The sequence below is a fragment of the Myxocyprinus asiaticus genome, chromosome 39 (genome assembly GCF_019703515.2).
Source record: "Myxocyprinus asiaticus isolate MX2 ecotype Aquarium Trade chromosome 39, UBuf_Myxa_2, whole genome shotgun sequence".
Lineage (NCBI taxonomy): Eukaryota > Metazoa > Chordata > Actinopteri > Cypriniformes > Catostomidae > Myxocyprinus > Myxocyprinus asiaticus.
The window spans coordinates 8,277,029-8,300,721 of record NC_059382.1 but is presented as its reverse complement, the minus strand read 5'-3'; the positions used below and the strand labels follow the sequence as shown (position 1 = coordinate 8,300,721).

At 37.2% G+C, this 23,693-nt stretch overlaps 2 protein-coding genes across 2 annotated transcripts in view; both read left to right on the top strand.

Annotated features, from left to right (window-relative positions):
• LOC127430322 (collagen alpha-5(IV) chain-like) overlaps positions 1-17,456 on the top strand; it is a 73,030-nt gene extending 55,574 nt beyond the window's left edge. Inside the window, exons 37-52 of the mRNA XM_051680048.1 lie at positions 741-880; positions 1,383-1,509; positions 1,719-1,799; positions 5,743-5,844; positions 5,973-6,020; positions 8,085-8,270; positions 10,255-10,385; positions 10,525-10,597; positions 10,731-10,802; positions 10,960-11,085; positions 11,420-11,518; positions 12,624-12,836; positions 13,315-13,492; positions 13,708-13,822; positions 15,006-15,178; positions 15,754-17,456. Coding sequence (XP_051536008.1) covers positions 741-880; positions 1,383-1,509; positions 1,719-1,799; positions 5,743-5,844; positions 5,973-6,020; positions 8,085-8,270; positions 10,255-10,385; positions 10,525-10,597; positions 10,731-10,802; positions 10,960-11,085; positions 11,420-11,518; positions 12,624-12,836; positions 13,315-13,492; positions 13,708-13,822; positions 15,006-15,178; positions 15,754-15,823 — 1,934 coding nt within the window. The 3' untranslated portion in view covers positions 15,824-17,456. The remainder of the gene's footprint in view (positions 1-740; positions 881-1,382; positions 1,510-1,718; positions 1,800-5,742; positions 5,845-5,972; positions 6,021-8,084; positions 8,271-10,254; positions 10,386-10,524; positions 10,598-10,730; positions 10,803-10,959; positions 11,086-11,419; positions 11,519-12,623; positions 12,837-13,314; positions 13,493-13,707; positions 13,823-15,005; positions 15,179-15,753) is intronic.
• A 2,261-nt stretch (positions 17,457-19,717) lies between these two features.
• Positions 19,718-22,509, top strand: LOC127429974 (somatostatin-2-like). Its single transcript, XM_051679382.1, has 2 exons — positions 19,718-19,933; positions 22,135-22,509. Exons 1-2 carry the CDS (start codon positions 19,781-19,783, stop codon positions 22,342-22,344), a joined length of 363 nt encoding a protein of 120 aa, XP_051535342.1. The 5' UTR covers positions 19,718-19,780; the 3' UTR covers positions 22,345-22,509.
• The last annotated feature ends 1,184 nt before the right edge of the window (positions 22,510-23,693 follow it).

Genomic DNA, 23,693 nt, shown 5'->3' with positions numbered 1-23,693 from the left:
AACTTTATGCTTAAAACAAGAAAAACATAAAATCTGCCAATGGGATAAATAATATGTTTATTTTTCTTACCCCATTGGCAAATAGTTTATTTTCTTGTTTTAAGCATAAACCATACTAAATTTAATTAATTTCTTTGAAATCAAGACATTTCTTATGCAATTTTGCTTGTAATGTAAATGTATCTTGTTTTAAGAATGTTTCAATTTGTTTAATGGAAAACAAGACAAAAATACTAATTAAAGGTGCACTCAGTAATTTTTTGAAGTATGTCGAAGTGACATACATTGACTTACAGTGACATCTAGTGGCCTGGATGCTGCATCGTTCAAACACAGTAGTTTTCAGTTACCAATGCCATTGTAGAAATCCACTATGCACAGTAAGCCAGGATTAATTTAATCCATGAATGAAAGTGTCCAAAAACAGGGCAGTTACTGAGATTGAGCAAGTAGTATTCAGCTGGTCATGTGATCATAACATGGCTGCCCCCATGAGGGTGCCCCCACCCCATGTAGAATAAAAAAGCTTTAAAAGGTTACTGATATGAATGAACTCTTCATCTCATATGAGCGGTCATGATTTCATAAATATATTTTAATATTACTATTCATTTCTTTAGAAGTAAAACTTTTTAAATGAGGAAAAAAAATACTGAGTTCACCTTTAAGAAAATTATTTTTCTCAGTGTTGTAATTTCAAGTCATTTCGCAGGTGCAAATATGTTTATTTTCTCTTGCAGGAGTAAAAGGCGATAAAGGTTTGCCTGGAGTACGTGGGGAGGCCGGGACTCCTGGTGTCCCTGGACAAAATGGACCAAAGGGCATCAAAGGTGAACCCAGTCAGCCTTGGCCAGGGCTTCCAGGACCACCTGGCGAGAAGGTATTGGCTCCCATAATTGTTAGTGGTAAAGGCAAACATCACTTTACTATTGCTCAGACTTATAATTATGAAATTTGAACAAACCCCCTACATTGTAAACTTTGGCATGTTACTCGTTGTTTGTGCTATGGACATGAGTTATACCTCAAATCGTGCAGCTCGATGAAGAGATATGTGCTGTTTCTTTTCTAAACATTTTTGTATTTTATTTTTTGCCGGGCAGATAATAAAACTGGTGAAAAAATGCCATATGCTTGAATGAAGGATGCAACCAAGCCATATTCATGAACCAGAATATCATAGAAACTAGGCTCTTTTCACATGATCCAATAAGCAACCACCAAGCAATCACCCTGAACACCCTAACAACCACATAGCAATGCAGTAAAAACACTCAAAATATTCTTTAGATAAAAGAAAAGTAAATGGCATCTGCATTCAGATATAACTTAATTAGAATTAATTAATTAATACCTTCTCTCTCTCTTTCTGATTCTTTCAGGGTGAACCAGGTCATCCAGGGAGTAAAGGGGAAAAGGGTGACAAGGGTATATTTGGGATCGCTGGGCCCCCAGGTTTGACAGGGTTTCCTGGAGTAAGAGGCGAAACTGGAGTACCAGGAGGTCCAGGTATTCAATAAGATGTTCATCATTACCATTGGATCCTTATAGAAATATATCTGTAATATTTAAATTCACAGTTTTCCTCCCAGCAAATGTTTTTCCTTGTCTTGTATTTTTTGTCACATCACTCTCTCACTGACACATGGAGGATAACTCTACGATTTTGGTCTTTCTTTTGTTCTACCTCTCTGTTTGTCATTTTCTTGCATTTTCAGGACCCCCAGGGCCTCCTGGTGATAAGGGTTTAGATGGGCTTCCAGGTCCAACTGGATATCAAGGGCCCTGTGGTCCACCAGGTAAAATCTCATTCTGTGAATATTTGAAATGTTAAATGTGGAACTAGTAGCCTTGTATGTACTAGCTAGTACTGAAGGTGGGTGTCTTTGTACAGTTATTAGTAAATAAGAAGAAAATGATTTTGTTCCAACCATTTTAAGTTTCACCAGATCTATTGTATTGTCCTCTATTTTTATCAACATACATTAATTCATCATATTGTAGCTGTTGGAATAGTTAAATTACTGATAATAATCGGTAAGTCCTTTATTTCAGTCTGATACATGCAGATCAAAACATGTCATATACTGGTATGGTCAACATACTGAATTTACTTTTTATTTATTTTATTTTTAATATGAAAAGACTGCTGCAGAAATGCACGTTTACATCTTTGATTCCACATGTGTCTCATATGATAATATGATATTGTCACTTGTTTTAGCATCTTTTATTCAGCTGGCTGATGGAATATGTATATATATACAGTGGTGTGAAAAAGTGTTTGCCCCCTTCCTGATTTCTTATTTTTTTGCATGTTTGTCACACTTAAATGTTTCAGATCATCAAACAAGTTTAAATATTAGTCAAAGATAACACAAGTAAACACAAAATGCAGTTTTTAAATGAAGGTTGTTATTATTAAGGGAAAACAAAATCCAAACCTACATGGCCCTGTGTGAAAAAGTGTTTGCCCCACCTGTTAAAACATAACTTAACTGTGGTTTATCACACCTGAGTTCAATTTCTCTAGCCACACCCAGGCCTGATTACCGCCACACCTGTTCTCAATCAAGAAATCACTTAAATAGGACCTGCCTGACAAAGTGAAGAAGACCAAAAGATCTTCAAAAGCTAGACATCATGCCGAGATCCAAAGAAATTCAGGAACAAATGAGAAAGAAAGTAATTGAGATCTATCAGTCTGGAAAAGATTATAAAGCCATTTCTAAAGCTTTGGGACTCCAGAGAACCACAGTGAGAGCCATTATCCACAAATGGTGAAAACATGGAACAGTGGTGAACCTTCCCAGGAGTGGCCGGCCGACCACAATTACCCCAAGAGCGCAGCGACGACTCATCCAAGAGGTCACAAAAGACCCCACAGCAACATCCAAAGAACTGCAGGCCTCACTTGCCTCAGTTAAGATCAGTGTTCATGACTCCACCATAAGAAAGAGACTGGGCAAAAATGGCGAAAAATTTCGAGTTCCAAGATGAAAACCACTGCTGAGCAAAAAGAACATTAAGGCTTGTCTCATTTTTGCCAGAAAACATCTTGATGATCCCCAAGACTTTTGGGAAAATACTCTGTGGACTGACGAGACAAAAGTTGAACTTTTTGGAAGGTGTGTGTCCTATTACATCTGGCATAAAAGTAACACCGCATTTCAGAAAAAGAACATTATACCAACGGTAAAATATGTGTGATGGTCTGGAGCTGTTTTGCTGCTTCAGGACCTGGAAGACTTGCTGTGATAAATGGAACCATGAATTCTGCTGACTACCAAAAAATCCTGAAGGAGAATGTCCGGCCATCTGTTCGTGACCTCAAGCTGAAGCGAACTTGGGTTCTGCAGCAGGACAATGATCCAAAACACACCAGCAAGTCCACCTCTGAATGGCTGAAGAAAAACAAAATGAAGACTTTGGAGTGGCCTAGTCAAAGTCCTGACCTGAATCCTATTGAGATGCTGTGGCATGACCTTATAAAGGCAGTTCATGCTCGAAAACCCTCCAATGTGGCTGAATTACAACAATACTGCAAAGATGAGTGGGCCAAAATTCCTCCACAGCGCTGTAAAAGACTCATTGTAAGTTATCGCAAACGCTTGATTGCAGTTGTTGCTGCTAAGGGTGGCCCAACCAGTTATTAGGTTTAGGGGGCAATCACTTTTTCTCACAGGGCCATGTAGGTTTGGATTTTGTTTTCCCTTAATAATAACAACCTTCATTTAAAAACTGCAATTTGTGTTTACTTGTGTTATCTTTGACTAATATTTAAACTTGTTTGATGATCTGAAACATTTAAGTGTGACAAACATGCAAAAAAATAAGAAATCAGGAAGGGGGCAAACACTTTTTCACACCACTGTATATATATATATATATCCACAACTTTTTGGAGTTTTCTTTAAAAAAAAAAAAAGCCAATTCTAATAAAAATGTATCGTGATTTTCCCCATAGGAATGAATGGGTAACTATGGTAACCAGAGTTTGTTTACCCCTTTGCTAAACCACCCCCTCGGTCTATGACATGTTGCCGACTATCTGTACACTGTCATTATGCATTACCACAGTGTAGTTTTTTACTTATCATTTGCAGATATGTACAGTGCATCTGGAAAGTATTCACAGCGCTTCACTTTTTCCACATTTAGTTATGTTACAGCCTTATTCCAAAATGGATTAAATTCATTATTTTCCTCAACATTCTACAAACAATACCGCATAATGACAATGTGAAAGAAGTTTGTTTGAAATCTTTGCAAATTTTTTAAATCACATGTACATAAGTATTCACAGCCTTTGCTCAATACTTTGTTGAAGCACCTTTGGCACCAATTACAGCCTCAAGTCTTTTTGAGTATGATGCTACAAGCTTGGCACACCTATTTTTGGGCAGTTTCTCCCATTCTTCTTTGCAGGACTTCTCAAGCTCCAACAGGTTGGATGGGGAGCGTCGGTGCACAGCCATTTTCAGATCTCTCCAGAGATGTTCAATCGGGTTCAAGTCTGGGCTCTGGCTGGGCCACTCAAGGACATTCACAGAGTTGTCCCAGAGCCACTCCTTTGTTATCTTGGCTGTGTGTCCTTAGGGTCGTTGTCCTGTTGGAAGATGAACCTTCGCCCCAGTCTGAGGTCCAGAGAGCTCTGGAGCAGGTTTTCATCAAGGATGTCTCTGTACATTGCTGCATTCATCTTTCTCTCAATCCTGAGTAGTCTCCCAGTTCCTGCTGCTGAAAAACATCCCCACAGCATGATGCTGCCACCACCATGCTTCACTGTAGGGATGGTATTGGCCAGGTGATGAGCGGTGCCTGGTTTCCTCCAGACATGACGCTTGCCATTCAGGCCAAAGAGTTCAATCTTTGATTCTCATGGTCTGAGAGTCCTTCAGGTGCCTTTTGGCAAACTCCAGGCAGGCTATCATGTGCCTTTTACTGAGGAGTGGCTTCCGTCTGGCCACTCTACCATACAGGCCTGATTGGTGGAGTGCTGCAGAGATGGTTGTTCTTCTGGAAGGTTCTCCTCTCTCCACAGAGAAATGCTGGAGCTCTGTCAGAGTGACCATCGGGTTCTTGGTCACCTCCCTGACTAAGGCCCTTCTCCCCCGATCGCTCAGTTTGGCCAGGCGGCCAGCTCTGGGAAGAGTCCTGGTGGTTCCAAACTTCTTCCATTTATGGATGATGGAGGCCACTGTGCTCATTGGGACCTTCAATGATGCAGAAATATTTCTGTACCCTTCCCCAGATCTGTGACTCAATACAATCCTGTCTTGGAGGTCTACAGACAATTCCTTGGACTTCATGGCTTGGTTTGTGCTCTGACATGCACTGTTAACTGTGGGACCTTATATAGACAGGTGTGTGCCTTTCCAAATCATGTCCAATCAACTGAATTTACCACAGGTGGACTCCAATCAAGTTGTAGAAACATCTCAAGGATGATCAGTGGAAACAGGATGCACCTGAGCTCAATTTTGAGTGTCATGGCAAAGGCTGTGAATACTATGTGATGTTTTTCGTTTTTTTTTTTTAATAAATGTGCAAAGATTTCAAACAAACTTTTTTTCACATTGTCATTATGGGGTATTGTTTGTAGAATTTTGAGGAAAATAATGAATTTAATCCATTTTGGAATAAGGCTGTAACATAACAAAATGTGGAAAAAGTGAAGCACTGTGAATACTTTCCGGATGCACTGTAAGTATCTGTTTTCTTTCTCTGTTGCTTCTTAAGGTGTTCCTGGTTCGGCTGGAGATCCTGGACCTTCAGGATCCAGAGGAGACCAAGGCAGAGACGGTATTCCAGGACCATCTGGAACAAAAGGAGATAGAGGGCGTAAGATATCTTACACAGACACTCACACACACACACACACACACACACACACACACACACACACACACACACACACACACATATATGCAGGCATATTCTTATTAAATAATCCTTATTTTCTTTTTTAGTCACTGTAAATGGGACTCCGGGCCCACTGGGTATTAAGGGAGAAAAAGGTAAGTCGCTAAAGCCAACCCCTCTAACATAAGCTACAGAGAGGGCAGAAGAAAAAAAAACTTGCCACATTATGATTTAAATCAAACTTTAAAAACAAAAGTCTGACCCTCTCTCATGTAAGGGCGTGATTCAAACCAAATACATATTATGTGTTTTAATAAAGTGATTTAATTAATACAGTGTGCAGGACTTTTTCTATTTACCTATTTTATGAAGTGTGTTCTATGCACTTGTACACGGATACGCAGGTATGAAAAGGTTTTCACAAAATTTTTCATTGTTTGTTAAAAATTGATAATGCCAAGTGCAATAGCCTAGTTTCCATCCACCTTTCATGCTATTTTGTTATCGACAATATGAAAATGCGTAAAAAAACAAAAAAACATGCGACATTTGCCGTCTTCTGCCTGTTTCCATTTTCAAATGGCCTTTTATCAATAAAAATGGTGTGCGTGATGACGTCATGCCTAAAAAAACCACTTTGTCGCATAAGTTTTGGTTTATCACAAAAGAAATCTGCCCTTAGCCGTTTCCATTCAGAAATGTGTGTTTATCGCTAATTCGCCTCCCAGATGTCCCTAATTATTTTCCTCCGAAGTTTTGGTAAAATGGGGAGAGTATTGAGACAATTTATTGAAATTAGACAGCTTACTGTCATTTTAATTTCACAAATAAATGCAATCAGAAGAGCAGGAATTGCAATCAAAAGGGAGCAGTTGCCCTTCTGATAGGACTGTAATGTTGGTCCCGATGTTGCGCCTATCGCAGGTTGCCACCGGTTCTGACCCGAAAGCAAATCGTCATGGCCCTGTTCAAGCTGGCAACCTGCACCAAGTAGTGGGGGAAACTTTCGGTCTTAGTATAAGGACCATCCATCGATGAATATATGCTGTGTGCACAGCTATTAAAGAAACACTGATGCGGTGTATTATCAGGGTTTACATATGATACATTCCTGATATTCAATAGGCTATTTTGAACAATCATGAAATCTAAAGCATTGCCATCACAACTATATTTGTCCAGCAACTTTTTTAACGACCAACTGAACTTGATTGTCATCTAAAATTAATTTTAGTGTCATAATGCAATTTACATTTTCTGAAGAAGCTCAGCAAATGCAATTCGAGGTAAAGAGGGTTAGATTTAAAGTAATTAAAAGTTTTAAAATGTTCAAAAGCTAGTTTTCTGAAAGTGATTTTGTTTGGTAATTTATTATTTTTATTGAATGCTTTTTTAGTTTGGTAATTTATTTAATTTAATACAGGGAAGTTTGCCGGCATTTTTTCAAAAGTAAGTAAGAATGTTAGTGTTCCAAAAAAGCACACTGATGCTTTTCTTCAAGTATTGTGTATTTATTTTTAATTTAAAACATCTTTGTGCATAGAAATTATATGTTTTTTTTTTTTTGTTTTTTTTTTGTATTGAGGGCTAATTCCGTGACTGCCGTCTATTATTTTGAATGGTATGGAAAAGCAACTTTAATAAATAAACGGATGTCTACCATGATTAAATTAATTGCAAACAGTGGCCATTCATTTGTTCTCCATGCTCTTGTCGATGTGCATGATATGAGATATATATGTTGGCACTCCTGGAAGTGTCATGTTTGCAACATCGGATCTGTGCTATGCCGTTAAGATCAATCCATAATCACGTACAATAAATTGGCTTTCAAGGATGTAAATACCGTCGTCATGACGAACACAGGCTAACGATTGGGGCAAATTCTGTCATGTGACACTATATTTTTGCGCTAATGGCAATGTTCTCAACAAAAAGTGTTTCCAAACCAGTTTTTCGCGACATTTTATGTATCGACATAGAGTTTATGCGCTAGAGTTAAATGGAAAAATATTATGTCGACACTTGTGAAATTTTAGCGATAATTTGCGTTTCCATCAGCTTTATTTCGATGCGCTAAAACTTTTTGTGCAAAAAAATCCTTGGATGGAAACGTAGTTAGTGTTATGGCCAGTAAAACATGTATGTGACTGGTAAATTATCTCAATTCACCCACCATTGGCAGGTGTGGTTATTATGAATAATTTTTTTAATTTCAGGTACTAAAGGCAATCCTGGACCCCAAGGGCCATGTGGGCCACCAGGACCCTACGGACCAGAGGGAGAAAAGGGCCTTCCAGGCCTACTCGGAAAACCAGGGCCTCGTGGGTGTCCAGGTCCAGCGGGCATCTGTGTTGATGGTCCAAAAGGGGAGAGAGGACCTTATGGACCACCTGGCCTGCAAGGTGATTAATCATTTTTAATTAGTCACCAAAGACGTTTTCATTTCAATTTAGTAGCACCATATTTGATTTTTGAATGAAAACGAGATCACATCTAATTTTCCACAACTCTTCTTTCTTGAAATATTTTTTTTTATTTTTTTATTTTCTTTTCAATGTTTCATTAGTGGAACAATTCAAAATGCTTTATATAACAGTACAACCCATTGAAGAGACTCTAACACCCTGTCTACACCAGATGCATCCATTGGCACGATTGTGACACAACGGCTTAAGGCTCTCTACTTTGGACGCGTCGAAACGAACATTCTAAACCGTTTATTTGTGTTTTTGGCAGTAGTATTGCCAGCGCATGCAGCGCAAAATGGAACTGGACACCCGCTGTAAAAGCGACACGCCGCAACATACGCTTCCAGTGTAGACAGCATCATTGATTATGATGGGTTTATTGCTTTTGACATGATGCTTGCATCCGGTATAGACAGGGTGTTAATCCATCCTTCACAGACTCGTTGTCATTCCCTTCAAAAATGAAAGATTTTGAAAGAGCGCTACTCTGAAAAAGGTTTATTACTTTTGCTCATAAATTAGGGCTCTCAATCGATTAAAATTTGTAACTGAATTAATTACATGATATGCCGATTAATTAATCACATATATAAATATTTGCTGAGAAAGCCCCGCAAATAACAATAATTCAAAATATAATGATTAAGTTAAACAATAATAAATAATATATATATAAAAAAAGAATAATTCTGAAAATAAAAATGCATTATATTACCGTGGCAGACAAGTACAGCCTTGATAAGACAATACAAAAAGTGGCTTTAGAAGGAAGTATAAAATATATTGAATATATTGTTTTTTCTATATAAGTGAGGATAAGCCTATCATTGGCCTACAGTCCACAGCAATACATTTTGCAATTGAATTTGTCAATTTGTCCAAGATAGATTTATTGCTTGTCAAAGGATGCGTCAATGTACACATGCATCAGATGGACGCTTTTGGAGCCATTTTGGTGCATTGCATCATAAACACAGTGTTTTAGGACACTGTGTCAAGTTAAACATAGCTTGAAACTAAGAAAAACACATCTCGAAATCCCTGCATTCGGAATTGCGCTCCATCCAGCTGTAATGAACGCAAGAACGCGTTATTATCTTGTGTAGCCTGAGTTTGGTTTGTTCTCTTTACAGCTGCACACTGCCACTTACTGCCCCCTGCTGAATACAGGTGGTACTTGTTATTTTTTAACGTGTTATTTAAAAAAAATATAATCACACTGAATTAACGCATTAAATCGACAGCCCTATCATATTGTTTGGCCTCATGTGCTCAGATAGGAGACAAAGGCAGGCCTACACATCATCATAAAGCCTGACTGAGGCCTATAGGATCACTGAAAGCCTGATAACACGAAAAAAGTCAAAATCAAACAAAAGGAGTCCAAACAGACTACAGATCCCTTCAAGCCTTGCTCACTTTACACCTAGGTGTGAGATTCTGAAGGATCGAACTCTCAACTCCTATTGGATGAAATGCACGACAGAACGTGTCCCTCAACCATGTTGTCATCGAGAGTATAAAACTCCGGAGATTCCTCCTAAGCTAAGCCTAGTTGCCAATGGAAATAACGTACGTACCTGAACTTTGGCCATACAACCTCCATCTCACTGGACGAGCCGAGATTTTCCGTGTTCCACCGAGCACACTAACGGATCCCAAGGAGACTGCCGAGCAATCCGCGTCTCACCCTTTTGCCTGCAGAGGTGAAGAAAGAAGATTTCTCTTCCTCCTTCAACCGAGTCGACTTCGCTGATATTTCCGCCAACCCACCGAGAATCAGCCGCCATACCGCCTGCCGACAGAGCCAGGAAACGGCCTCCCGTCATCCATATAGTGCTTAGCTGAACATCGCAATAGATTGCCCTCTCCAATAACAACCTATACCTCCTTCTGTTGTTTCTGTGTGTGAATGCAGGTCTCCAGGGTCCACGTGGGCCTCCTGGTGACCCAGGTCCAGGGTTGAAGGGAAATAAAGGTGAAACTGGGCCCCAGGGGCTTAGAGGAGGGCCCGGTTGCACCGGTCACAGTGGAGTTCCAGGAGGACCAGTAAGTGGACACAGAAGCAGACAAATAGACTAGACTAGTTAACTAGAGCAAATGGTTAACAAATCTCTATACATTTTTACATTGGTGCTTCTGAAAACTATATACTGTATGAAAATGAGATAAACTGTTATTTATCCAGGGCAGTGATGGAGGTCCTGGCTGCAAGGGCCCGAAAGGAGATATGGGGCCTATGGGTGATGTCGGACCAATCGGTAACAAAACTGAATTTGTTTTGGATTTTGTACAAATGGAAAGAAAAGCTTGAATAAGAAAGTAGATTGACTTGTAGTTAAAAATGCATTCCATTTAGAAAGGTGTGTGTGTGTTTTGTTTCTTGTATTGCAGGTCCAAAGGGAAGCTGTGGTCCTAGTGGCCCTCCTGGATTAAAAGGATATAAAGGATCACCTGGACCCAAAGGTGATATTGCATAGAATGACATACTGTATAAACAACAACATATTGAAAATACAGCCATCACATTTTGTTTTCATGTATATTATTTTCAAGCAAATTTGCCTACTGAATTTCTGCTCTACCATTTAATACAGGATCAGTTGCATTTGTTATTGTTTAGGGCCTAAAGGCTGTGATGCTGTGGGTGAGGTCATCCTGAGCCCAGGAGACCCTGGTTTACCTGGAGATGCTGGTGAGAAAGGAGAGCAAGGAGATCCTGGACCTCCAGGATTAACAGGTCCACGAGGTACAATGCACACACACGGACGCGCCCACACACACACACTTTGTGCTGTGCCAATATAATCAAAAGCTGCATCAATATTTCATGATTCTTTTTCTCATGATATTGCATCAGTAATTTAGATACCATCAGTACTTTTATACCAGTATCAATATTTTTATGTATGTTTTTATTTATCTGTTTATACTTTTATTTATTCAGCTGCAATTAACTTAGCGTGAACTTGTATTCAAATGTGTATTTGGTGATACAAAGCCCTACTCCCAATACTCTGATTTTCTCAGAGTACCATGTTTTATTAACACACCTTACATTTGCATAATTTCCCTCCTTTTAGGAACTCAAGGTCGAAAGGGAGCCACAGGTCTAGATGGGGGTCCGGGAAGGCCTGGGATCCCTGGACCAAAGGGAGACAGTGGCCCACCAGGGCGACATGGTAAAGGCCATTTCTTTTGTCAAAAATAGATGACATACACCCCAAAGGTTTACACATTCCATTTTAACTGTAGCTACTTATATATTAAACCTTCTCCTTTACTGGTACGTTATAAGTACGTTATAAGATGTGTATGACTTTCTGCAGAACACAAACACAAAAAAAGATATTTAGAAGAATAGCTCCATATAATGCAAGTGAATGGTGACCAAAACTTTGACGCTTCAAAAAGCACATAAAGGCAGCATAAAAGTAATCCATACGACTACAGTGGTTTAATCTATGTCTTCTGAAGCAATCCAATCGGTTTTGGGCAAGAACAGACCAAAATATAACACATTTTTCACTATAAATTCTATAAGTCTCCTTGGCAATTATGATTTCAAGCTCGATTACACTTCCTAGTGCTTGACCCATATGCAGAGCGCTAGATGGCGCTAGGAAGCGTAATCGAGCTTGAAATCATGATCATGCCTAAAAACTGCAATGGCAAGATGTACCGTGAAAAAGGAGCAACATTTTGGTCTGTTCTCACCCAAAATTGATTAGATTGCTTCAAAAGACATGGATTAAACCACTGGAATCTTACTGATTACTTTTATGCTGTCTTAAGGTGCTTTTTGGAGCTTCAAAGTTTTGTTCACTGTTGTGTGGATCTACAGAGCTGATATATTCTTCTAAAAATATTAATTTGTGTTCTGCAGAAGAAAGTCATACACATCTAGGATGGCATGAGGGGGAGTAACTCATTATTTACTGACATTTCCAGGTGAACTATTCCATTAACAGTATAGCACGGAACATTATTACTTTTTTATTTAACATTATTACTATTAGTTTTGCTTGTACATGATGCCATTTGACTTTTTCACAAACAGATTGCCCAGATTTAATTTTATGTGGTTTATTGGTCAGGTACACTTAAAATTTACCATTAAAGAAGTAGATTTAATATACAAGTAGCTTCAGTTAAAATGTAATATTCAAACCTTTGGGTGTACTTCATCTATTGTGTCTATATTCTATATCTATATTTAGTGCCTCAAACTCTTTTAGTTGCTTAGATATCTGTGTCAGGTACTCAGTTGTGTTTTTGTCTCCTTAGGTGCTCGAGGTTTGTCAGGTGAAGAGGGTCCCAAAGGCTCTGTAGGACCAAAGGGGGCATTTATGCAGAATGGCACCAGAGACAGCTTCCTTTTTACCAGGCATAGTCAGAGAAGTGACGTCCCAACCTGCCCTAGTGAATCAAGACATTTGTATTTTGGATATTCGCTCCTCTTCATCATTGGCAATAACCGTGGACACGGGCAGGACCTAGGCATGAAACACACACACAGGACACACACATACACATATTAACACAGAAGATTAGATCACAAAATGTCAAAATTGGCATTTGTTTTGAAGAAAGAAGCACACTTATTATGCACAACATTTCACAAAAAGAAGTTTGTTGACAATGAAGATAAAAAGGTATTTGGACATTTTCTGGTTGTCAAATGTTAGTGGAACTTGTCCATAGTTAATGTGAAGAACTACACCTGTGGTTACACTGCTATGACAGCTGTGTGAACTTGAAGGGAATTTCCTTCATTGACAAAAACAAAAGTGAAGTTAGTTCTCTATGCTCTAGCATCATTGTTTAATTTTATGCTGATGCCACTTGTTGTATGTGGAATATATTTGAGCACATTCCTACAAACACGAACATTTATGGATAGATGAGTGAACACCTTCATTCTGACACTCACTTTTCTTACTCAATTAGAATTTTCACAATCTGTGTGTGATTGTAGGAACTCTAGGAAGCTGTTTGCCGAGATTTTCCACCATGCCTTTCCTGGTCTGTAACCCTGACGAAACCTGTCGCTACGCTTCTCGAAGCGATTACTCCTATTGGCTGTCTTCAGACATACCACTGTCCAGCAACAAAGCTTTGATCTCTGGTGATTTATTGGAACAGTATATCAGCAGGTAAAATCAGAAACCCCTGCTTTGTGCGTATTTGTCATTTTGCCTGTTTGATTTTGGTTAAGAATTTTTTTTGGTAAAAAAATAAATATATATATATATATACTGTGTATATATATGTGTGTGCGTTTATATGTACAGTATACTGTATATGCTTCATTGTTTGTAGTAATAGCAAGACAAGTAGTAACAAAAGAAATTTGAAATGTCTTTCAAAGATGTGCAGTATGTGAGGCACCTGCTAATGTAATAGCAGTTCACAGTCAGACAAATCAGATCCCACAGTGTCCTGCTGGATGGCTATCTCTGTGGCAAGGTTACTCCTTTGTGATGGTAAGAGTCAGCCATTACTTACAACATACTTTATGGCATAAACAACCTTTAATTCTTATAATATATGGATAACAGCTGTTGGATTCGCTTCCATTTTGAACTCCTGAGACAAATGTGCTCATAGAAATGCAAGACACCAAGGTCAATTTTAAAGAAAATCTCCAATGCAGTCTTAAATGTCTGAATGCACTTGTGTAAATGCTAACATTTTGCACTTTTTAAACAGTTTAAAATTAATTTAATAACAATATGAGTGAAAAGTTTCATTGAAAGATGCATACATGCATTTTAGGTTGTCTCAGTATTTGGTATGTCCTCCTTTTGCATTAAAACAATTTAATTCTCTCATTTACTCACCCTTGTGCTGTTCTGTATGTGTATAACTTCCTTTCTTCTGCAGAACACAAATTAAGATTTTTAGAAGAATATCTCAGCTCTGTAGGTCTATACAATGCAAGTGAATGGTGACCAAAACTTTGAAGTTTCAAAAAGCACATAAAGGCAGCATGAAAGTAATTCATAAGACTCAATATTTGAGTCATTTGTTACTATAAATAATTTGCTTATTTAATAAGTTACCTAGAAACAGTACAGACATAGTGCTACTTTGTTTGACAATTTTTAAAAACCTAAAATGTATTTATTTATTTCTAGGTTTAAATCAGATTTGAAATCTCAACACACACACACACACACACACACACACACACACACACACACACACACACACACACACACACGTTGGTGCAGCTCTCATTATGAGGACTCTCCATAGACAATGATTTTTATACTGTACAAACTATAGATTCTATCCCCTAACCCTAACCCTACCCCTAAACCTAACCCTCACAAAAAAACTTTCTGCATTTTTACATTTGAAAAAAAGAAAAAAAAAAAAAAACATTGTTTAGTATGTTTTCTTTTTTAAGTGATTTTAATTATGGGGACACTAGAAATGTCCTCATAAACCACATTTATAGAATAATACCCTTGTAATTACCAGTTTGTAACCTAAAAAAATTCCTTGTAAACCACCCAAACCCGCCCACACACACACATATTCATATATGGACTTGGAGTATAATGGAGGCAATTTTAGGCAATCAGGCAATTTTATGTTTTATATAAGATAACACCTTTGTTGATTATATGCAGTCTTTGATCACTGTCATTGGTTTCTAAGCAAACAGCTGCAGGTGCAGAGGGCTCCGGGCAGCCGCTGGTCTCTCCCGGGTCCTGTCTGGAAGAGTTCCGCAAGATTCCATTCATAGAGTGTCATGGGCGTGGCACTTGTAACCTTTATGATGATTCCTACAGCTACTGGCTGGCATCGCTTGACCCTGAGAGAATGTTTAGGTAAGACAGCGGAACAAAAAACAGGAAAACATTTTTGATGGTTACAATTTTAATTGAATTTTCGGTTCAGTAAATACAACCTAGTTAAATTTTCAAGGTTTTTGCCCTACACAAATGGAAAACAGGTAATCTTGTTAAAATAGAATTAGCCATAACTACATGTAAAATAGAATTAGCCATAACTACTTGTCAAAGTAAAATTTTCACAAATCAGATTGGATTTCGTCATGATTGACTGCCTTAATCTATATACTAAATATAGGAAAAAAATATGTTAAAATCTGTAAAACCTTAGGGTGACATATGCAAAATAGATTAAAAAAGTATTAGGGAGACTTTAGGTAAATTGGGACAGATGATAGAGATATCTTTCATAAAGTGGCTTGATTTACCTGAATTCAACCTACTTTAAAATATTAAACAATGTTTATTTAAAAAAAAATAATTTATTATATTAAATAAAATAGTAAATGATGAAAATAATAAAGATGTATTTATTACATTAAATAAATAACAATATTGGGATAGTATTTTTTTCACTAAATGTTTTTTTTATTTCTTATTATTATTCTCAGTATGCCTGTCCGTCAGACAGCAAGACAACAAGACATCATCAGCCGCTGTCGGGTCTGTATGAAGCAGTAGCCCTAAGGCCAGAGGTCATGACCTTTTGAAGCAACACCATTGTATGTCTTTGGTAGACAACATAAACTATGAACTGTAAGTTATCTTGACTTTTGTAATTTCAGTAGATTCTGTGAAGCAAGCCCTCAAGCACTATTCCCGGAACTGCATATATTTGAGCCAATAAAAATGCTTTAGTAGCTACAATCCCTTTCACCAAATAAGTATTTCCCCCATTAGGACAAACTGTTCATTTGTCCTAATCAGGTTGCATAGCCAGGCCGAAATTTAATATTTTTAAAATTATGAGTGGAAAATGCCAGGACAAGAACCTACAAGCTAGTATATTATAAAGATATACTAAATATATATGTTTAGAATGCCAATTTAACATTGACAAGGACTTATAGAGTTGGAATTAATGAATTTAAATAAATTTTTTTTTTTTTTACTGAAAGTTCTTCTTTTTGGGTTTGCCTTAACTTAAATCCAAGGTGCCAGCCCAATGTTTGTCATTTATCTCAGCTACCAATTCTTTAGTTTGATTCAACAGTTCTTCCTCTGTGTCCGCTTAAGCACTTATAGATGTGTTTTTATAAACTGATCAAAGTTTGTGGCTACTTAATTTCAGTTTAGCCAAATCTACCTATAGAACTAATGCTAATTACTCTTTTGCGATAGCTTTCATGCTCTACAGTGTAAACTATCTTTCATCCCCAGTTATTAATGAACTTTGTGCACGAGACAAAGTTAAACAGCCATTTTTAAAAGTTATATTAGGTAGAAATAGATCTTTAAAATAACAATTGCATGTTACCTTTGTAATATTGGTGAGCAGTTATATTGGTTTTGTAACTGTAGGATCTTGATTGAAGAACCAATCCAATAAAGGCCATTTCTTAGTGTACAAAGATATTTGTAAAAAGTGGATTATTTGAAAATATGTTTCTGGTGTAATGATTTTGCAAAGGCATTTTTAAGCTCATTCAAATTTGACTCTTAATGACCCAGAGTTCATGGTGCTAATTATTGGATGAGTGAAAAAAAAAGGTAGGGTCATGGCAAATGAAAGACAGAGAAAGTGTGTGTATGTAGTTTTGTACTGTATGTATTCAAAAGATACACATAATGAAATGAGGAGGTTTATCCTTTCTTACACAATTAACCCTAACATTAAAGCAAGAATTGTAATGTATGAAAAGTCCTTTCACTGATCTTTATTAAAGATCTGACGCTGTTATGGTTATAGTTAGGTTTACATATTTCATGTATCTACGCCTTTTCCAAATGTTCGGAAGCAGCATTGGTGGAAAACTTGATGCATTTCTCTATATGAATCACATACCCTTTTTTGTGGAAAACTTTATTGTACACATTTTTAGTTGAAAAGTTATTTCGTTTGACTGCAGTGTTTTATAGAACTGCAAGCTAGTTTTGAATGGAAATGCTGTAATTGTTTTTGTCAAAGAATAAATCAGTCATCTTTTGTAGGAAAGTTCTGTGTATTTGTGTATTGTTTTTAGTAATTCCTCATCTTTGAAAGACATTTATGTAATTGCTATATCATTAGTCACGGTAACCTCACAGTTCTCTTCCACACAGATTTACAATAACGAAATGAGACATGTCGTTTTTTTTTTTACTATTGTGAGTTATGTCCATAAATGATGATTTTTGTGTTTATTCGATAAATAATCTTTTGGATGATATTATACTTTAAAAAGTGTTTTTAATCATACTTAAGATATAAATTTCAATTTGGGAAAATTTTTTATTGAAAGTACTTATATTTAAAAGGATATTTCTATGAAATATGACAACTATGTCATCATTTACTCACCCACATTTTGTTCCAAACCCATCTGACTTTCTTTCCTCCATGGAACATGAAAGATGATGTTAGGCAGTATGTTCGTCTTAGTCACCATTCACCTTCATTGCATCCTTTTTCATACATTTAACATATAATTTTGGGTACCACGGAAGAAATAAAGTAATACAGGTTTGGAACAGCATGAGGGTGAGTAAATGATGACAGAATTTTTCATTTTTTCAATGAACTGTCCTTTTAAAAACCTGGTTTTGCATTATGTATTGAGATTTGTTTGCCTTTACTAATGCATGACTGTTTGATATTGACCACAAGATGTCAGGGGAGAGTATCTTTACAATACATAGTACACAGGTTTTCTTGTCATTTTTCATTATAAGATTTTCTATTTGAATTTGAAAAGTGTATATGAACATTAGTTATTTAAATATGTTCACTCATATTTGTAATGAGTGTCCTCCTCTCAATAAAAACTAGATCTTTGCTTGCCCATAATTTTTTTTTTTAAAAAACTTGCTAGCAAAACACGATGCTAGTGTGCACTAGATGATTGCTTGGGCATTGATTGGTGGTTTCTGACTGGCCCAATTAACATCCCACCCAGTAGCGTAACTTGGATCTTGCGGGCTTCAGTGCAAAGAAACTGTCGGGGTAATTTTTCATCACCCCTCGGGCCGTAGCCATTTTTATGTTTTTTTTTTTTTTTTGTCTGTCTGTTGCATGCCCCCTCTCACCCTGGGCCCTAAGGCGGCTACCAACCCTGCCCTCCCTCTAGTTACGCCCCTAATCCCACCCCAAAGTCTCAATGATATTCTGGTCCCTTATATGGCTGGGGCACCTCCTTTAGTGCAAACCTACGGGACATTTTCATTTATTTTACTGTCTGCCAGACAAAAATCTGGGTTCAGTTGATCAGAAAACATTTGAGGTATCATTCATGTCTGTAGCACAAAGTGTATGAAGAGTTACACCACAAAGCTTAACCCTTTAATGCATACTCAGTTCTTCAGTGACCCGGGACCTCATTCCACCCCCAGTACCTCATTTATTTTTTGGAGTTATATTTTAAAAATAAAACATCAAAATATATCAGAATATTTTCTATTCTATTTTTTTCTAATTGTCTTGAAAACGTTTTGAAAATTTCACACTATCTGTGCATTTTGTAGATCCATTTGTGATAGATATAAATGCCGGGTCGCTAAAGACCTGAGGTATAGAATAATGTTTGTCGAAACACCATGAATTTAAGGGTTAATACTTAGGATTAGAGGTTTGTTAGAATTCACAACTCTAAATATGAGCTATAGTAATAGTGAACTGAAATCGGAGTGGTGGTGGCGTAGTGGGCTAAAACACAGAAGGTTGTTGGTTCAATCCCCACAGCCACCACCATTGTGTCCTTGAGCAAGGCACTTAACTCCAGGTTGATCCAGGGGTATTGTCCCTGTAATAAGTACACTGAAAGTTGCTTTGGATAAAAGGTGTCTGCCAAATGCATAAAAATGTAAACTTGATTCTTTTATATGGCCATGAACCATATCAAATCATTTTAGCAATGCTTTTAGCTACATTCAGCATCCATTAATCACTTAACTTTTCAAAGACACTGTTGCACCTGTGCTAGAAGTGTAGAGTAAGTGGAGCCATGTCCCCAGCAGCACAAGTGCACATACTTTCTGTGTTAACGCTGCAAGAAAAGACACATTAGGCTCTTCATTCAGAATCATTTAAGAAGTTTATGAAAGCTTTTATTCTTCACTTCTGCCACAGTGTGCTTGCTTCTGAGAAAGGGACACACACACACCCAGGCATTTCTCTGTTGTATTTGTTTTAGATTAGCTGCACAAACCCGAATCCACTCAGTTTAATGCTTTTATTGTTACTCCCACTGTCAAGTCACGATTCGTTCACTTCTGTTATCATAATGAGAAAGGCTCCCATTAGTGGGGGACCAGAAGTATCTAAATGTTTTATGACATCACAATCCACTATCACCCAGCAACCTGGGCAGCTGTCAGTCAATTGTAGGAGTGGAGGCAGAGTTTAAAAAGAGCACCTCAGATTTTCAAGGTTCCAGAACCACAGTTCCTCTGAATACTTCTCGGAAACATTCAGCGTGTGGAACAAGATTGGAGCAGTTTGAAATGAGACTGTGCAAGCTTCACTATTATTTGGCTCTGTTGGGTCTGTCTCTTGTGCTATGTGGCCGCGGTGGTGACTCCCAACTAGAACCGGACATGGACTTCCACCATCGCAGACTTCTGCAGAGAGCACGTGCGATTGGATTTGCTACACAGGTGAGTCTCACAAAATGTATCCAAATCGACTTACAGTGCATTTAAGGTACGTATGTGTTTTCCATCGGAATTGCACCCATGACCTTGGCGTTGCTAGTGCAATGCTCCACCAGATGAGGTACAGAAACCTTGTGGGCAAATGTTCCACATGCAGTTATATTTGCTTGTTCTATGCACACTGGGGCCTATATCTTTCTAGCTAGCACGTCATTAAACAATTTTTTTTTTTCTTTTTTAATCTGCATGTTTATGTTAACCTTCCCAAACTATCATGCTTTAACCTGTTTTATTTATTCTTTTTTTTTTTTTTTATTACACATTTATAACACCTTAAAGCTACAATTTCTGTTCCTGTTACTCAAATGGTAAAGCATGGCATTAGTAATGCCAAGGTTGTTGGTTTGACTCTCAGGGAACACCCATATTGATCAAATGTACACCTTGCCAAATGTGTAAATGTAAATATGTAACTACATTTAATATGTTATTTAAAATACTATTCCACTCCTCTCATTAACCTCTCATAAAAAATGAAAATAAAAAAAAAATTGCTGTAAAGATGGCAAAATTGTAAGAAATCGTACGAGTTGGCTCATGCAAATGAATAAATAAATGAACCAACTAACAATGTTATTAAGATTTTTCCTTAGTTTAACCCCTAACCTAAACTTAATCATATAGTCTGACTGAACCCTTACCTGAACCCTAAACCTAACCATGATTTTAATAGGAAAATAAGTTTTGTGTACAATGGAAGAAAGAAAATATTGGGTATGGAACGAGACGAGGGGAGTCATTTGTACTGTGTAAATAAATATGCCAGAATGAGTAGTCACATTTGTTCACAGACGTTTCCTTTCTAAAAATAAAAAGTGTTTGATAGGAGGCTAGATATAATTGTATGCCTGTATTGTATCAATTTGAAACTCTATTTGTATAGAATGTCTCTATGGGAATAAAAGTCATATCTTTTTGTACAAGCTAAGTCGTACAATATCTTGCCATTTCATATGAATTATTACGAGTTTTTACGATGTTGACAGAACCGGAACTAAACATTATAATTTAAATTATATTTACTCAGCAACAATAAGGCAATTTTAGATTACAGTGTTCCAGTTGTTTATGGCTCTGGTTTAATCTATATTTAACATCTGAGGTTTGAAGAGGTAACTACTACACTCCCCGTCTATAGGAGACAGAGTCATTACTTCTCCCTCTCTTTCTCTATTTCTCTCTAAATTACCCTCTGTTTTTTCTCATTCACGCTTTGATAAGTAAATGCATTCTCTTTTATTATAAGGGAACTCAGTTAATGGAATACATTTGGTTCTAATCAAAACACACATTTCCCTATAAATGCAAAAGAGCTTTTCTCGTTAAGGCTTGTCACCTCATGTAAGTAAATCTAAATGACTGTACATCATTAACTTTATCAGACAGTTGCACTGGGTGTTGTTTCACCTAATAAGAGGAAGAGTGAGGGGAAAGCAAACAGAAATGATCGCCATGAGAAATCCCATTATAGGCGAGTCCGGGGCTTGCTGTCACACAGGGAAGTTGTCACAAGGGCTATACCTCATTAACTAAGGTTTTAAGTTAAAAGTCCAATACATAAAAAGTTGTTTCCCTAGCAGTGGTTTTGTATGTTGGTTTTAAACACCTTCTTTAAAATTGTTTCAAATTGAAAAACAAATTGAATGTCATGCTTCAACTAAAATATTAATATTCAACTATATATAACTGTTGGGTAAATAAGAAAACACAATATAACCACATTGGTATACATCAGGGGAGGGTCAGCTATATAAAGGAATGGGCAGATTGTCAAGCATTTTATGTTGGAATGTGATGCAATTTATTAATTACAGTTAATAATAATGGTTTCATATTTTTGTATGTAACCTTTCACATTTTTCCTTTGAGTGAATGTTTTGTTTCATTTTACCATTTACATTTTGCTGAAAAGCCTATGATAGGCTGCTTACTGGCCGGTTCCAATTGTGACAATTTGCCCCATACAGTGTGACAACCTGCCCCGCTATTAATAAGACATGTTGTCCGGATCTTTTCCCTGGGTAATAACGGATCAAATGTTCAAAAGTTTTTTGTAGCCAAAACTTTAGGGTGTGTCTATGCAGAAACAAACTACCCTGAGAAATATTAACTAGTGTGTACTTTAATGTGTCCCTCTCTCTTAGGACAGGACTAAGAAAGACATAGAGGAGCTGCTATCCCAATTGTCCATGCCTGAGATGGGGGCTCGTGAGAATGATGTTTCCATGGCACGTGGGAACGAGGAACTGCGTATGGAGCTAGAGCGTTCCGTGGAGAACACAAACCAGCTCCCTGCTCGAGAACGCAAAGCAGGATGCAAAAACTTCTACTGGAAGGGCTTCACTTCCTGCTGAGGACCTAATTATCCAATTACATCACTTGAAGATGCCAATTAACCCAATTAAGTCTTATGTTAACCTAACCACTGTGGTTAAATTGGTTCTGTAAGTCGATTGGTCGATTGTAAGCTAATAAAATACAAAAAAAAAATGTCAAAGGTCATCTTTTGTCGAGGGTGATATAGTTGAATACTGTATGTAAGTGGGACTGCAGACTGATAAACATATAGAAATTTATTTAAAAAATAATAATAAAAAAATAATTCTTTACATTTAAATTTATTTCTAGATGCAGTTTACATTTTTGGTTGAGGGTACAACACCTTATATGATCTGATTCGGCTGATTCTACAGACAGGATTCCCACACTTTCTGCATGATCTCAAGAAAATAACTGTCAACATTTTTGGAAAATGACATCATGTGGAACATTACACACATATTGTGCAGTTCTGAGGTGAAATGTCCACTGAGTGGCGCTAAAAGAGAGTTCAAGATGATTTTTTAAGATTAATGCACTGAGTTTAAAATCAACAAACCTACCTCCCTACCCTAAATCTTAATTCTAAACCTAACAGATAGTGTTATAAATAGCAACTGTGAAATAAAGAACTCAATTGCTGAAGTAATCACATCATTTTGTGGTGATTCTTTCACATTTGGGTTCATGTGTCAGGTCCCATGCTCTTCAGGATTCACATCCCGGTCCTTCTTGAGCTACCGCGCAATTTGTTCATAATTAGGGTTGGGTATTGATACAGATTTCCTGATTCGATTCCGATTCACAAGCTCTCGATTCGATTCCGATTTCGATTCAATATCGTGTCATATTTCAGTAATAATGTCCCTTTTGCTTATGTATGAAGTAAATTATTTTCCAGCTAATGCTGTTAATTATACAGGGGACCATCTAACTAGGAACATTATAAAAATACTAATTTGACTAATTATATATTTTTAGGTTTTCATAATTTTGGTCACATTTTGGCTTTTTAAAAATGAAATCCATGTATTCAATCAATATACAAGATATTATATTTCATGTATTATATTTTGATACATGTTTATTGTTTAATTGCATAATTTATACTATTTACAATTTAATTTAATGAACGTGCAAAACCGGTACTGTCTCTTTAACTAAGCCAGCATTTCCGTAAAGTGCGTCTGGAAATGAGCGCATGTTAATGAGACAGGACTCCAATTGTGTCATCTTATCTGTGCCATGCAGGATTAGAATTAGATGTTTCTTTTTAGCTGTTTTTGATCAACAACTGACTGTAGAGAACAGAAAGAGTATTAAAAGAGACGTTGTTCAAATTGTCGCGTGGATCTCGTCTTTGGACATGCTACAGAACAACTTT

What these genes read in the sequence shown, in the direction of transcription:
- LOC127429974 (XM_051679382.1), top strand. Translation starts at nt 19,781, where the DNA reads ATGAGACTGTGCAAGCTTCACTATTATTTGGCTCTGTTGGGTCTGTCT. An exon ending in CGATTGGATTTGCTACACAG is followed by an intron (nt 19,934 to 22,134) that starts GTGAGTCTCACA and finishes CCTCTCTCTTAG; the next exon opens with GACAGGACTAAGAAAGACAT.